We start from the raw sequence: 16,766 nt of genomic DNA on the forward strand, positions 1-16,766 counted from the left end.
ATGCTTTCGGTTTTTTGTTTTGCCGAAAACATCTATTTGTTCGAATATAATCGTTCTGGGGGGGTGTAGGCACGTCCGACGCGTGACGTCAGAGGACGCAGACGGCCGTCACGCAGCGCAGCGCGAGGAAACTGCGGAGAGCCGGAACCGGGAGGTGAGACCCAACTTTTCTTGCTGGCGTTTTCATTAAAACTCGCACGGTAAACGCCGTTGCCCCGAGCGGGGCAGTCCCCCCTCCGGCAGGCGGCGATCGCAGGGGCTCTGGGGGCACCTTGCAGAAAGGGGGTTGGTGGCGGCGGCGTCGTTAGCGAAGCGGGCAGTTTTGCTGTACGCTGCGTTGTCCCAGATTTACGGTAAGGCCGCACGGAGGAGCGGCGGCAGTGCTGGAATCTTCTGTTTGACAAAACTCACAGCCGGCCGGGGTTTGGTCAGACAGGTGAGGAGGACGGCGTCTCTGCTTCGGCTAGATCATCAGACCGCCGGGTCGGAGTCACTCGACACAAGCGCATAGTCCCCTCTGATCGCTCGTTCGGCGCCGGGCAGAACTCTTTCATCGATTAAAAAAAAAAGTACGGATTTAAGAACTGGGCAGACTGACAACTGCGGTCGCCGGGGACTTGTTGATAATTTGTCTGTAGTTTAACGAGACAGGTTTCGTACAGCAGTAGTCTCATATGATGCACAGGTTCGGGGACACAGATCTGCAGAATGTGGAGCTTCAAGAGCGGCCTTATTGATTGTACTCAGTGTAGGTTTAGGTCAGTATTCAGTGTTTGAAGTTGCTTCACAGGGTGCGGTTACGATTAATCAATGGTAAAGTTAATGATGACATTTTCAAGTGCAGTGTAGTATAATCCAGCCACAGGGCGCTTGTCTGTGTGTACGACGTACGTGAAAGCTTGGGACGACCTATTAGATCAGCTCAGCGTGTGCATGTTCACCTATCGTGACATAACACGTGAGTCACCTTTTTCCGGAACATGCCAGATCCGAAAAGCAAAAGTAGGTTGCTGGTACGAAGGTCCCCAAATAAAACAAGTTACTTCGTGTATTGCTACGTCCAGTGCAAGCTATTGATGAAAAGAAATTCATTTTCGCCAGCAGTGTGTGTAGTCTGCCATTTTATTTCAAACGCGTATTAGGAGGATTTACATAAGCAATGCTAGTGCGAGCTGCTGTGCTTTGCTGCTGGCGATCCGCAGCTCTTCCATCGTGGTCTTCACTTCTAGACGCGAGAGCAGGCTGGGTGGGGGGTCGCTCTGAGGCACAGTTCTGGTCTCCTGAACCTGTCCCGGCTTGGTTTGCTCCCTGTATACTCATCCTCCCAGGCATCTGCGAGGAACTGTGCTGTTTCTGGAGGAGTTAATTGGATAATATCAACTCCAGAAAAAGCGGTCGCGCACAAAATGTGTATAGCACGGTATGCGTCAATAGACGGGTTGAACCTAAACAAAAAAAAATGTAATGCAAATGACAAAGTTGGTGTGTGGTAATGCAAATGACAAAGTTGGTGTGTGGTAACGCCAAGTCAATGCTCTGTTTATTTTAAAGCCTCTTTGTTTTTGTACAATTTGCAGCACGGCTGGTTAGCACATAGGCACCAAGCATCTGCAGCATACTCCTCCTGCCGGTCGTTATTTTTAACCTGATAACTGATGACCTGTCTCCACTAAGTATCACTTTCTGCACTGGATCGGGTGCTTTAAGTGAGAGTGGGGAGGCTTCCCATTTAATCAAATAGTGTAACTCAGATGTTAATGGATTCAGTTTCTCCAGAAGAGTGCAGGGTTGTAATACCTTATTGCAAGTTTAGGAATCACCCTAGAGTCCAACAGCAGTAGCTAAATGAAGAGCAGTAGTAATCTTTATATTTAGACTTGCTTCTTTGTGTGTGTGTGTATTTATCAAATGGTACCACAACCATAATGAGTGAGTCACCTGTTAATTGGAAAGAGTGGAGCAGTAAAGTTGATTGAGCTCACAGGGCTACTGGCACATGAAAGACAGATCTGTAAGAGAACTGAGAGAGCAAGACTTCTCCATTTATCACAGGGGTAACCTCCTGAGCTGTGCAGGTGTCCTTTATACAGCTGGGTTAGTTGATGCTCTCTGGGCTATCTGACTTCCTAAAAACACAACAATAGTTTCCTCATTGGGGACTTGAAGCCCTATTCTTCTCAAACCTTTTAACATGACCCTTCCTTTCCAGAATCTCCAGAAACCTTACCTACTGCCTCAGCCTACCCCCTCGGCCACCAAATGGCAGACACAAAGCGTATCGCATTCTCCATCATTCAGTTTCTCCATGACCAGCTCAACTCGGGGGACTTATCTTCAGATGCACAGGAAAGCCTGGAAGGTAAGATGACAATTTATTAAACCGGTACTGACATTCAATTTTCATTTTAGGCTGTAGCAGAATTTTAGTGACCTTTGCTTACAGCAGCACATTCCCAGTGGAAACGGCAGAAGTGTTGTGTTCTGTGAACTTGCTTGGCTTTCTGGTCAAACTATCAGGAGGATTCAGGTGTGTGGACTGGTGAGGCCTGTGAAAAGCTTGATTACTGTAAAGAACTATGGATTATTTAAATTAAAATACCGGATCTAAAAGGTTAATAGATACAGAAAAAACATTTTATACATTGGCCTTCTGATGGTTTGTTGATGCAGAGATGTTAAGAAAAGCAATTTTAGGGAGTTTGCAATAAGTAGACATCAATAGCCAGCACTGTTTTCAGCATAACAGGACAGTGCCCTGCTCTGTGCTGAATCTGCTTTCACTGGGAGCCTGTGACTTTTGCTCTTGGGCTCTTGTGAGCGCTGGTGGAGACGAGGCTGTCACAGACAGGTGTTTTCAGATCTGGTTACAGTGTGAGAAGGTGGCACATGATTGGCCATGCCAAGAGAAGCTGGGACAGGGTCACACGTGACAGGTGTCATCTCCACTTTGGATTGTAACTCGTCCTGCTGTACAGACTACCCTAGTCCAGGAGAGCCCCGGTCCAGCCAGACTTACAAACTGCTTCCGGCGTTTGGAAACAGTACCTGTAAATTATTAATGACTTAAGCTAGTGATTGCTTCAATTTAAAATACTCTGGCCCTCAGGGCTGAAGGACACTCACATTTCATTCCCAAATGATTGTTAAATAATTTGACAAATAGCCTACTTAACTGATTGCCATTTAATTGTTTATACTCTTTCGAAATTGGTGATTTAAGATTGAGCTGTAAAATGTACTGGTTTGAGGCTCTCCAGGACCAGGATTGGGCACACCTCACCTGCAATTGAGTTTTAAGTAAAATACAGCTGCACTCTTTTTCTCTTTTTCTGATATAACACAGTGATATTGTCCAATATGCAATAGTCTGTTTCAGCATAATACCTTCATGAATGGGAAACAAACTTGATTTGCTACATGCATTTTCTAATCAGTTAGATATATAAAATACAGTCTACAAACTGCAGTCACCATAGTAAGGCATTAGCTTAAAGTTCAGCAGTGAATGTGTATGCCAGATCTTAACATGCAAGCTTATTGTTGTCACTTCCTTCTAAAGTCAGTCAAAACCAATTTTATGTTCAGAAATGACTAAAGAAAGTATAAAGCAATTTTCATCTGTTAATGCAGCATTTTAACTACGTTCTTGTTTATTAACCCGATGAACGGTTCTGGGTAAACTTTGGTTATAATGTTTTTGCCTGTTACTTAAATGATAAGTTAGCGCCTTTGTGTGTTTGTACAACTCTTAGTCCACTCGCTAACTGGACTGGCGGGGGAATGGGACTTCTTAGTGTTTTTTAAATCACTGGTTCTGTTTGCCAGTTGCAATCCAGTGCCTGGAGACGGCCTTTGGAGTCTCCCTTGAGGATCAGAGCCTAGCAGTGATGCAGACGCTCCCAGAGCTCTTTGCCTCAGCCACAAACAAGGTGAGGACCTGCCGCAGGGCACCGAGCTCCGTGTTTGTCGTACGCCCCCTTTCTTTCCTCGGCGCTGTAATCTAAATCATGTCCGGACTGTGCTGTTGACGTTTTAGATCCATCCTGGTCTTTTAACTGGAAAACTGAAAATGATGGCACATTGTCTGGATTTTAACATTTCTGAATCTATTCATTATCTCATCTAATCAGTCCCTTACCTGCAATGGACATGTCAGGGATGCTTTGTAAAGGTCGGAGCTTGATGCGTGGTATCACCTGGTTTACAAAGACATGCTGCAGGCTAGCTGGCAATTAGATGTGCAGTCCTTGACTCCACTTTACAAGCTGGATACTTGCTATACAAATGACGCGCTGTGTGTACTTGCTAGAGTAGTGATTTTGTGTGAACCCAAAATTCCTGCACTGCTCCATGGTCTCCATTATTTTACAGTAGCTCCTTCTGCATGCAACAATTTTATAAGTATTTGAAGTATTTTTAGGTTAGATTGGGCACCGCTCCCCAGACCTGCAAGCAGTCAGTCATGTCACATTCCTACTGTCAATTTTCTGATACTGAAGATCTTAAACTCCCGTATGCCTTTATTTTGGATTGCACTGCAGATTCCCAGTTTCAGGATATCTGTGACCACATGCTCGGCTGCAACACGTTTTCCCTCCTAGTAATTATTGATTGAACCAGTGTCCTGTTGGCATCTCTGCTGAAAGCTGTTTGATCGTTTCAGCCGGAGACACCGCAGGTACAGATCAATGCCGTCCCAGACACCCCCACAGAGGAGGACATTGCCGAAGCAGAGAGGCTCAAAACAGACGGTAAGGACTCTGTCATAGTCCTGCAACAGAATTTTTACTATGTGCTCATTACACATTACAGAACACCAAATTATGCGTTTTGTGGCTTATAAGAATGGGTGGGTTTTTGATTACTGAGCTATTCCATTAAAACGTTTTTTCAGGTCCAATTTAAAAAGGTTGTTCTCTCTGTCACTTGTCATTTTAATCGTGAACCACAGTTTTGTTATTATCAGGCCTTGGAGGGTTTAGTGTTTTTTGTAAACACTACCAAGAAGACCAACAATCTGTTCAACGTCTGTGATAGAAATGTGAGGAAGTATTGATATGGCAAAGGGTATAAAATACATCTGTGCACTTTTTTGGGGGGTTTACCCACATTCCACATCCAACTTGACAGAGCCTGTGCAGATCTTCAAGGATGAATGGGCAAAAATCCCAAATCCAGATGTGTCTGTATCACCTTTGCACAGGAAAGGAAGACTCAAAGCTATAATTGCTCCAAAAAATACTTTAACAAAGTATTGACTCAGGGCTCTGAATACTAAAGTAAACCAAGATATTTCTGTTTTTCATTTTCGTGAACTGTTACACAATAAAAATATTTTCCCCTTTAAATTGTTGCATACCTTGTGTGAATCGGGGGGGGGGGGGGGTATTTCAATGCCTTTAAAAGTCTGCTCATAAGACAGCACTGCAGTTGTTCAGAGCTGTTTCTAAAGCACTGTATGTGGTCTGAAAGTAGATTTTGATTTTTCACTGTTCAGATCAAGCGAGGACCAAGCCCTCAACTAAAAGAATCTCTACACTGCGCTGCCATTGATACAACAGTCTTTGACTTGAGCTTAACATCCTGCTTCAGTGTTTTCCCCAGTTCCCCATCTAAGTTGATTTGATTTGCTTTGCAGGTAATGACCAGATGAAGGCAGAGAATTTTGGTCCTGCAGTGGAGTTCTACTCAAAAGCCATAGAGCTAAATCCCCGCAATGCGGTGTACTTCTGCAACAGGTATGGCCTGAAAGCAGTATTGGTTTGGATTTAGGAACGGTCTATTTAAGCTGTTCCTAAAGAACACAAGAAGGACCCACATTTCTTAATCTTTAGATTTAATAAAAACAGATGGTGTATGCCATGTATGTACGACTCTCAGAATAAATACTTTGAACTCTGTTTGACTGTTCAGTGCGTCCTTAACTTCTGGAGTGTCTGGATTGTTTGTAGGGCTGCTGCATACAGCAAGCTGGGGAATTATGCTGGAGCTGTGCAGGACTGTGAGCAAGCCATCGCTATCGACCCCAGCTACAGCAAAGCCTACGGCCGAATGGGGTAGGAACAGCCAGAACCTGGCCTTTTCTATCCCTCTGTCTGTTGCAGACCAGTGACCTAACGTTGAAATTGTGAGACTAGTCTGTGACAAACGCATTGCAATTTTCATGTGTTGCCATGTTTGAACATCCAGGCTATTTTCTGGAAGTTCTTTTTTTTTTGTCTTAGTTTATTCTGTGCTTTCTCTGAAAGGTGTACCTTCAACCCTGTCTCCTCAGGCTTGCTCTGGCTAGTTTAAACAAACACTCAGAAGCAGTCAGTTACTACAAGAAAGCTTTGGAACTCGACCCTGAAAACGATACCTATAAATCCAACCTGAAAATAGCAGAGCAAAAAATGAGAGAGATGCCAAGTCCGGTAAGTTTAGATGAAATTGTTTTTTAATAAGCATATCATCCCAGTATGTTTGGTTTCCAGACGTTACACTCTTACAAGATGACAACATTGAGACAAATGCGTTAATAACAAAGACTTGAAAGGATATTTAATAGAATTAAAATAGATGCCCTTCTAAAACATATCAGATTGCCAAAATGAACATGTGGTGAGATAATTTGCAGACCTATGCAGCAGGCAAGGGTAAATCTGAGATCTTGCTGAGCCAGGTTTTGGTAAATAGGAATCAAGCAATTTTTTCTCATCCCAGAGAGAGAGATCACCTGTCAGATCCATTCCTTTGTTGACATGCTTCACTCCATAGTGCCATACAGGACAATTGGCAACAAATACCAGAGCATCTTATCTCTCCCCAACTCACATGTAAGATCCATAGTATGGAGAGTATTGATTGCATGGATTGGTTGTGCACTCCTTCTGATTCTTAATGGGTCACCTGAGTGCATAGCATTATGGGAAACATGGCAGTTGACTGTTTTTTACATGGTTCTAGTTTAATAACCTGATATTGAGTAATACAGACAGTTCAGTTACAGAAGAGTGGTTTTCTATTTTCCACATTTCAGACGATAAGGTGAAATGAGAGTTCTTTTGCTTTTGTGAAAATATTACGGTAGTATTAACAGCATTATTAATAGCAATAGAAAAGGCAGGAACAGTAGCTGAAATAATGTTCATCACCTGAACCACAATTATTGCACAGTGGTGATGGCTGCATGAGAAGATGCTAAGGTCTTGCAGTATGATTGAAATAGTCAAAAGCAAGCTAGTTAAAAAAAACAGAAGCCCAAAAGATAAGTGATTTTCTAATAACTGTATATTTTACATATGTTTGATATATATTTTGTATTAGAAAGGAACAAGTACAGGTTTGTTCCATTCTGAAAAGAAAGGAAAAGAAGCAATGTTTCGGCTGTGGAGCCTTCTTCTGGTGTGAGGAGCTGTTACTGCGCATGCTGACTACTTACTTGAACTATTTTATATTACTGCTGTTTTTCTTAATAATTTACTCCCTCTTTATGAATTTGGACTTAAAATATTCTCATGATGAAATAAGGTAATGATGAATCCTTCTGCTTGGCTCAGTATCCTGTTTTTCTTCTTTTAGACAGGGGGAATGGGTGGAGTTGACCTAGCAGGATTGCTTAGCAACCCTGGCTTCATGAACATGGTAAGGTCAGAATGCCTATAGATCTTTTGGGTTGGGAACCATGTGGAGTTTTAACACATGGTAACTACTGAATCACTCGGTTTACATACAAGCAGAGTCCCCCACTGTACTTGGAACACTTCATACTCTGAACAGATGGTATTCCTCATTATGTTAACAGGGTTTTGAATACCTCTATTGGTGTTCCACAATAGTCAATCAAGTTTGTCCATTGTATTTTACTTACTTATAATTTACTAATAGTGCAGAGTAGACACTTTACATTTTAATAGATTTCTGCAAATGGATCTCTCCCTAAAAGGAAATATTGATTGATCTTGATCAATATATTGATACAATTTTCAACATCCAGTGAAGCACATTTGCTATAAAATAATAATTCCTTTCATTTATATATGTATAGTTTCTAATCCATTTCATCCCTAGGGTTGCAAAGCGCTTCACATAAAGAAGGGGATTTAGATTCAGGGGGTCAGGCAGAAAAGCAGGACGTTGCTTCACCGGTTGAATTAATACAGGTGTTTTCTTCCTCGTTTTTTGGGGGGAGGAAGCAGTTTGAAGCATATTCCTGCTGATGTGCAGTGGGCAGTTGTGTTGTATGTTTGAAATTGTTTCTTCGGACCCACAACACCTCTGTTGTCAACAGCGAACTAGCAGGACTGAAAGTGTTCTGAAGCATTAATTTTGACTCCTCATCAGTTTTTGTTAAACTTTAAGTATCTGTTAAGACCTATTTTCAGAAGCTTGCCAAAGTGAGGATCAGATTCATTTAAAATATTGTGTCTAAATAGGTGCTCTTGCAAAATGTGACTCCTCAAATTTTATTTCAATAAAGCTTTGCATTATTTAAAAGATCGCAAGTTTAAAATTGCTCTATACAGTTTTCAGGCTTATAGACAGTTAAGATGTCCTTATTTTGAACTCCTGTTTCCCTCTCTTTTAGATTAGTGCTTAAGGTTAGTATTTACTGTAGCTGTTATAGTCAGAAATGATTTATATTACAGTCAGTAAAAGTCAGGAAGTGTTCTGGGAGTTGATTTTCAGCTGGTATCACCTGGTAGATTAAGGCTTTATCTATTAGTATTAAACATTCTAATTGTGATTGGTGTTTGATTTCAGGCATCAAGTCTGATGAACAACCCTCAAGTTCAACAGCTGTAAGTTCTTTTAAAACAAGATTTTATTTAAATTCACCCTACTTAGTTCTATAAGGCACTCTGTTATGGCCCAAGTTGATATTGCGTGTCACATGCATGTGGTAAGATAGGGGTGTGTTTTTTTCAAAGGGGTTTAAGCCTATCACAAATAACGGGCTATTTGGGCAAAATATTAAATATAAACGTGCGATAGTTCTAGTCTGAGCACTTACTAAGATCTAGATGGCTAAAATAGTTGATAATTTGCTATATTAAAGTATTTAATCACCACACCTGGGAAGCCCTGTAACTCTGGCTGTGCATGAAAATGTTTCAAACAGTTTTTTAAAAATGGTGCATTGGACTTCAAATAGAATTTGCCACAGCTAAACTAACAGAAAAGCCAGTAACATGAAGACAAGTGGCCTTGTGAATACAAAGTCCAAATCCCTCATCAAATGTCTAAGAAAATCAGGTACAAAATGGTTTAATTGTGTGCTCATTTCTGCATAAAGAAATGAAGGCGCTGTGCTGAAGATTACTGGTGAAGTTCTGTATTATTACTCATTCTCAGCACACCAATATGGTGTTCCATTGCCGCTTTTGCAGTGTGAAAGATGTGACTTCTGTGTCTTTAGATTGGTATTTTATAAATAAAAATTGTATACCGGTTTTTCATTGATGTCCTGTGTTTCGGCGTGTGGACCTCTCCCTGTCTTGGGCCCTGGTTCATTCCTGCTTTGATGATTCTCCCCCCCTCTCTTCTTGCTCTGCAGGATGTCTGGAATGATGTCAGGGGCCTATGGGCCAATGGGAGCAACGGCAGGAGGCGGCCCAGGCCCTAATGACCTCTCTGGGCTTATCCAAGCGTGAGTGTCCAGCAGCGTTATCAGCTCAGCGCCTCTTGAGCTGAAATTTGCAACCTGGTATCAGTCAGGCTGTACCAATAGAATATGGTACCACATGTTTAAGGTGCAGACCTGTGAGTCAAAGTTTCTAGCAAAAACTAACAGAAGGGCATCTGATTTTGCATATTTATTTCCTGTATAGGCAAGGCTTGCTTTTTTTTAAATTGGTCTGCACTGTCTTTCTCTGTGGACGCCTTTGGGGAAATGGTCTTGTTTCAGAAGGTGTCAGCTAAGTGCCTCTCCTGATGCTCTCCTGCAGGGGTCAGCAGTTTGCCCAGCAGATGCAGCAGCAGAACCCAGAGCTGATTGAGCAGCTGAGGAGCCAAATCCGGAGTCGGACGCCCAGCGCCAGCAACGAGGAGCAACCCTGACAGGGACGGGTGAGGGAAGACCTGCTCTTTACCCCGCCTGTAGGGCACCAGTACTCTTCACCACAAACATGGGTGCATACCTTACCCCTTCGGTTTTTGTGTCCCACTCACACAAATTACATGCACAGTCCTGTTTTAATGTACTCTATTAAAACAGGATATTTCGGGGGGTTTTTCCCCCAACAGCTTTGTAAAATTAGGTTGTACTGTATGACAGTGAGTAATATTGCTGGCGCTCAGAGCTGGGGCCCTGGACCTGGGGTGCTATCTGCATGGAGTTTGCTCCAGATTATGTAGGTTTTATCCAGGTGCTGTGTTTTTTCCCCACAGCTCAAGGCCATAGGTCAGTTGGCTTGACATCTTGCTGGGATAGGCTGTAGCTCCCCTGCGTCCCGGAATTGGAGGAAGCAGTTAGAAAATGGATGGATGTATTAAATGTTATCTCACCTATGACTTAATTTGTTTTATTTTGGTATTGTGTATCCATTGACTGCTTTTTTGGGGTGTGTAAATTTGAGAAATAGCTTCCATATTTCTTATTACAGAAAAAGAGACATGAAGTTCATTTAACAAAGTGTGGATTTATCAGATATAAAAAAAACTGAATAAGCTCTACTTAGAGTGCAGTTGACAGTGTCTAAAGTAAATGACCTATATTACATTAAATAATCTAGGTTGGTCCTGAAACTAAATTGGTAAGGACAAACCCAAATATAAAACCCTGAGAGTCACAATGGACTCTCCACTGTTATTGTGTCATCTTAATGTGAGAAACTAAATGTTGGAGCAAAGGTAAGACAGTGTGATCTACTTATATTTTGTGCAAGATTCAGTAGTCTCTTCAACACTGGATTTGAAAGTGTGTGTGTGAAAACATCACAATTCAAGTCTTATTACACTGGGTATCCTTTTTGCTTTTAAGTAAGAGGCAGTGCTCAGAACAGCCAAAACATTGTATCGCTGCCTAAATGTAAGCAGTCAAATTTCTAATATAACAGCGTTACAAATTATCATCGTGCCCTCGGTCACATCCACCACAGCAGACAGTGCAGGCCATAGCAGAAGTCACCCTTCACAGCCCTTTGATCTCATGATGCACTTGCTGTGATAACCATCTGCTTTCTGGCTTGAATGGTTTTTCACTGATCTATGGTTGCCTTTCCTTATATACCATGCCTGCTTATATAATAACTTCCTGGCTTCTGGACGATACCACTGATCAAAGATGTGCAATGTGGATGTATTTCTCTTGCACTAGAGGTGTAAAAGGCCCTGTCAATCTGTAGACATTCTCATGTCAATGGAAGCCTGCAAATCACGCAAAATGGCATCATCCTGGAGTGAGGAAGCAGGTGCAGCAGCTATTTTTATTAAGGAACAAGTAACACCTGTGAAGCCTTCTTCAGGTGTGAGCTACGCAGGCGAAACGTTGTGTTTTCTATCTTCTCATTTCAGCATGGAATAAACCTGTTGTTCCTTTGCAGACTACATATGCTGACGCAGCTCCCCACCTGAGCTATTTTTATTAGTCTATTTTTACTGCGTTTCAGTTCTGTCTCAGTGCAACAATAGATTGCTTTAGTACATCTGGATCTCACATTTGTTAGCTACACATTTGGTGCTGCCCTTTTCCTTCATGGTATTTAACCTTTTTGTGTTGTACCCACCCGATTTGAATTTGCCAGCTGTATGTTTTTCTCATCTCAGCCCATGGATATGAACCCTGCCACCGCACACAGAGGAATAAGGAAGGTTGGGCAGGCTTCTCCTCCCACTCCCCTTTGAGCCAGTCGTATTTTATTACATCACAGGCAGTGTCACACCTTACTGGTCGTTCAGCACTGACTCGTCCCTCACTAACAGTAAAGCCTTCCCGCAAAAACCTGGCATGCTGCAGGGGTCAAGGGTCACCAGCAGAGCCCCGGCTGACCAATTACAGCCTGCCTTTGGCAGTGCTCAGCCAATTGTGTGCCTCCTCTTGGGGAATCCCGGTCACAGACTGCTGACCCTTGACACCTGGATCTTATAGGCCAACTTGCACTCTGAGTGCTATTGGTGGAGCCACTACGGAGGCCCTCTTGTCAAACGTATTGAAAGTGAGCAGCGCCGCTGAGAATCCAGAACCGCTCATGAGTAGAGTCACACGAGGCACCTACCTTTTCTGTGTGAAACAGTGTGAACTCCTGTGTGATGGCTCAGTACTACATCAGATCCTCACAAGAGGTTCTCGCAGGATGGTTCTGAGTTGGGATAAAGTGTGCCAGGTCTTTACTAGGCTGGGCAGTTTCCACAACAGACCGCACTGCTGCAGATCTTATCCCAAGCCGCTGCAGCTCACCTCTGTGTGAAAGGTACTCAGGATGTGGAGATACTTAAAAATAGAGAAACAGTCAACAAGAAACATGGTACAGCGAGGAATCAGTAACCAGATGTGATTTTTTTTCTTTACATTAATAAAGGATAAATTAAAGTATTCTGTTTTTTATCCAAATATGAAGACTTCTTAAAACATGACTTGCTTCTTTTTTTTTTTTGCAGGTGGGGCTTTGTGCGATAACACTTGAAGACAGGCTGTCCCTTATTTTTGTTTTGGATTTGATCGCAACTCTAGGACAAGGAAAAATAATTTTTGCATGTTGGGCCCCCAAATTTTTGTTCTTTCTTCCCAGTTAAACCACAAAACGAAACTCAGATGTAAGTAGAGGACATGCCCTCTGATTGAAATCATCTTGGAGCCTCCTCTGGATTTGAACACCTTCACCCTGTTGTTCTCTCAGCTGCATAATGGCAGTTTAAGCTCATGATTGTTGTGTGTAGCCGATCATATCCAGCGGACTTAATCTTGTATTTCACAATTGTTGTCTGGACTATCTTCCAAAAAACACTTGTCGCATTTGATCTGTGGACTCACTGCAGAAATTTCTGTATGTAACCTTATTCTTTGAGGTAAATTTGTTCATTTTTAAGTGATGCAGAAAAAAGTCCACAGTATTGAAAACTTTATTTATACCGGTGTAGTGTAGTCAGTAAATATGTGCAGAAAATGCTTTTTGAAATTTAAGGAAAAAAATAAATATCGGTCTTGAATCACTGCTACCTGTTGTCAAGGGAAAATCTTGGAGACCTTCAACTTGAAATGCAGAGATAAAGCTGTCTTTGTTTTCTGGAAAAACAACATCAAAACTGGTGCCAAACTCTCTGGTTTCTTCCATTTTGTTTTGTTTTTTTGTTGGTTTCTTCGTGATCAAGAGAGAATGTGAACCTTCAAGGATTGGGAGACCTTGCTGTGCTGCAGTGCAGGAATCGGTTTCTGCACTGTTGGTTGTGCTGTGTCAGAGTTCCCCAGCTCGGTGGCCAGTTGCACAAAGTTAAAACACCTCCTGCATTTCCCTTCATCATTTTTTGGTTTAAAGATTTTGCACTGAGCATCTAAACACATTAATGTCGATATCATATTTAAGGGAAACATCTGCATTTAATTCTTAAGGTATATAGGACATGGACTTGGTCCACAGGATCCCCTGTCTTAATTGCATTGGCTAATTAACTAATTTACTTATCTCTATTGCTCTAACACCATTACAGTTTTTCCAAGGTTGGACAGGAATGGAAATTATGTGGGTTTTAAAGTGCCCTCTCATTTGATTCAGATCTGGAATTACAGCACTGGAAGATGATACTAATAATGCTTTGAATAGGCGAGACTGATGTTATTCCCTCTTGTATTTCTAAATCCATTTCTGGGTCACCTCCTAGGGGCTGGTAACCAACAATTGATTGAAAAAAAAACCTGAGGACAGTCAGATGCAGTGTGGTTTGTTCAGTGTTTTTGTGGATATGAACAACAAGTATGGTGTTTCTGAAGCCAAGGACTGAAGAAAGGTAGCTTCATTGAGGGCATTAACCCATCCATCCCATTTGCTTTATCCATCACAGGGTCGCGGGGGAGCTGAAGCAAATATGGCACAGACACATTGGCTCTCTAGGATCAGGATTGGATTCTCCTGTTGTGGGATTTCTAAATAATTTCTGGATATTAAGATTTCCATTTCAGAATGGGCTGCACGGTGGCATACTGGTCAGCATCGATGCCCCTCAGCACCGTGGCTCTGGGTTCAATTCCAGACCTGGGGTGCTCTGTGTGGAGTTTGTATGTTCTCCCCCTGTTCACATGGGTTTGTACCAGGCGTTCCTGGTTTCTTTCCCACAGTCCAAGGACAGGTGGTAGATTAGACCCTGTTGTCAATTGCTCCAGTCCTAGATGGTGCATATTCACTGTTTGCCAACCAAATTGCCACCGTGATGATGGTGACTGTGTTCTTTTCTGACAACCTTCATTTCATTTTCTGCAATGAATACTTGAAGAAATAAGCTTAGGTTTTGAATTTCCTTTGCTGCTATTGTCCACTGGTGGAAAGGGGGCTTGACGAATGCACAGTACACAGTGTAACCATAATCTGTCATTGAACTGCACTCCTGCTTTTAAATGTTTTACAAAGAAGGAAACAAAAACCTTAAAAGATCCAAGTCCTTATTGTCAATTATTTTGTATGTGTGTGAGCCTGAGCTTTTGTTAACGTGTTCATAAAAGTGTTTCCCTGTAACATTATACATACTGATGCAATTTTTGGACAGATCCTGCAGTGCAGTGAGTGGAAGACATGCCCAGCATGTAGCAGTTAATTTCTCAGACGATATTAAGGGCAAAGAAGGGTTGAGGCAATAAAACACTGGAAAAACCAGTTTGACAAGTTACAGTGGAATCCATCATGGGATTTATAGACGCTTCTGTGACTGGCCCACAGCAGATACATTTTGGGTGACTGTTTGCATTGAGAAGCAAGGGGATGGAGTTACAAGTGGGCGCTATTGTAAAGTAAAATACCACAATTCCCTCCATTACAGGATGAAGCTGTGTATGGATATTGCTTATTGCTTATTGCTTATGTATGTTCATATAATACGTGGAATGCAATTTCTTTTTTTCTGTGTGAAATCAGAGAAAGCAGTTGGAGAAGTTGGTTAATGTCTCTAGGCGTGTTAAATTGTCCCCTGTAAGAGACTGCTTTAATGATCTGTGCCAAGTCTAACTCGCTTTGATTCTGTGGATGTTTGGTCCATGACAAGTTTCTTGCAAATCTTCAGGAAACGTAAGCTGATGATTTACAGAATTTCTGCATGTTGTTGCTCTGAAGAAAGAAAAGGTTTCCAAAATGTCTGGCCCTTGTCCCAAGTGGACTTTTTGCAGGCAGTTCAGTCAAATCCCAACATTTTCTCAGTGGAGTGCGGTCACATAGATTTTGCCTTCTTAGCTGGGATCTTAACGAAAGGTGTCAAAGTCCAATCCAGACAGTCTTCTTGATTTCGAATGATTTAACTGACAAGAACTGCAAACACTTCAGTGCAGGCCTGGGGAGACTTGGTAGCTCCAGCTGTCTCTCAAATCATTAGCTTTAAAACATGTTTGGAAAAATGACTGTAGTGCTCATCCAATCATTAAATTGGTTAATTAGGAGGATTAATTGAAAGGAATGCCGGAATACTGGCCAGGGTCACAAGTGTCTTCAACCCTCCGTATAGACCTCCTTTCCCAGAGTTTTTACTGTACAGCAATCTGCACACTTGCTGTGAAGTCAAACTAAATGTGTTTTGTACAAAGGACATTGCTAAAAAAATTACCTTCCAGATGTTTCCGTGTTCCTTGCTGTTTGTTGAAGTGAGTTTTTTTTACACTTGCACTTACATAATTGAATTTTTCATAGTGCATGACGTTTTTGATGTGAAAGGTTTTCAAGGAACCAAAGCTGCTTGGAATCAGTTTAGTTTTTTGTCTTTTTCAAAATTAACATCTTGCGATTCTCCTGGGACTGTGTCATACTCATGAATGATCACAGCTGTGGTTGTGGCCAACATTCATTTATACTGTATTTTAATACTGTAGTGGATCTATCTTTGACATTTTCTATTATGAAAATACAATAATTCTATAAAGGGATGACTTCACTCGTTCTCTCATAGTTATGATGGAACAGGAACTCCCAAGTTGCAGTTTTTACCAAACTGGCATAATGAGAGTATAACATTAGATCTTCCTTTTCTTTTTCACTGTATTTAACTTGGTGTCCTTTGTAAAGTCATAGGTAATCTATGGAAATATGGTTTCTTGGATGCAGTTCAGATGTTTGTTGACTTTCTTTGTAAATGGACGTTACAATAGACTCATTCACTGCCCAAAAGTATTGAGGTGGACGGCTTGAAACATTTGACAGTACTTGGGAAAGAGAGAAGCAATAGTGTTGATATTGTGCACAAAATTCCTTTTTCAGCCCATATCCTGTATGTTAAAATGGTCTGTTGCTTTTGCTTTTCCTTTGTAATAAAAGTTTTGTTACCATTTGGGAAGATGTGGTCTGGTTGCTGGTAGAACAAACTGTCTCCATTTAAATACAAATAGATTCACTGAAGAAGTGAAAAATAAGAGTTCAAAAGAATATTACTAGTACTGACAGAGGCACATGAGCTGTGGACTGTGACTAGATTTACAACAGGGACTAAAGGTTTTTTGTAAATTTGAAATAATGGTAATGATTATTTTGGTAAAATATGACAAACTGTAACACCAAGGATGCTTTTCCTCTCCATGTGAAATAGGATTTTAAAATAAAATATAAAATAACAAACTGTAAAATTAACTCTTCTAAAGCAGTACTTCATTAATACACCTTCTC

General features: G+C 41.6%; 1 protein-coding gene across 3 annotated transcripts; it reads left to right on the forward strand.

The window, feature by feature from the left end:
• Positions 1-24: 24 nt before the first annotated feature.
• Positions 25-16,440, forward strand: sgta (small glutamine rich tetratricopeptide repeat co-chaperone alpha). Of its 3 annotated transcripts, none has more exons than XM_088907752.1 (12): positions 25-154; positions 2,210-2,359; positions 3,826-3,929; positions 4,664-4,751; positions 5,639-5,738; positions 5,952-6,056; positions 6,275-6,413; positions 7,561-7,623; positions 8,743-8,780; positions 9,536-9,628; positions 9,927-10,047; positions 12,577-16,440. In XM_088907752.1, exons 2-11 carry the CDS (start codon positions 2,260-2,262, stop codon positions 10,036-10,038), a joined length of 942 nt encoding a protein of 313 aa, XP_088763878.1. In that variant the 5' UTR covers positions 25-154; positions 2,210-2,259; the 3' UTR covers positions 10,039-10,047; positions 12,577-16,440. The 3 variants fall into 3 exon arrangements, with proteins under 3 accessions (XP_088763878.1, XP_088763880.1, XP_088763879.1); XM_088907754.1 differs by lacking the exon at positions 25-154 and adding an exon at positions 279-353; XM_088907753.1 differs by lacking the exon at positions 25-154 and adding an exon at positions 416-436.
• Positions 16,441-16,766: the final 326 nt, after the last annotated feature.

This window comes from Atractosteus spatula, chromosome 28 (assembly GCF_055471065.1).
Source record: "Atractosteus spatula isolate fAtrSpa1 chromosome 28, fAtrSpa1.hap1, whole genome shotgun sequence".
In the NCBI taxonomy this organism is placed as follows: domain Eukaryota; kingdom Metazoa; phylum Chordata; class Actinopteri; order Semionotiformes; family Lepisosteidae; genus Atractosteus; species Atractosteus spatula.

What these genes read in the sequence shown, in the direction of transcription:
- sgta (XM_088907752.1), top strand. Translation starts at nt 2,260, where the DNA reads ATGGCAGACACAAAGCGTATCGCATTCTCCATCATTCAGTTTCTCCAT. An exon ending in TGAGAGAGATGCCAAGTCCG is followed by an intron (nt 6,414 to 7,560) that starts GTAAGTTTAGAT and finishes TTCTTCTTTTAG; the next exon opens with ACAGGGGGAATGGGTGGAGT. An exon ending in CTCTCTGGGCTTATCCAAGC is followed by an intron (nt 9,629 to 9,926) that starts GTGAGTGTCCAG and finishes GCTCTCCTGCAG; the next exon opens with GGGTCAGCAGTTTGCCCAGC.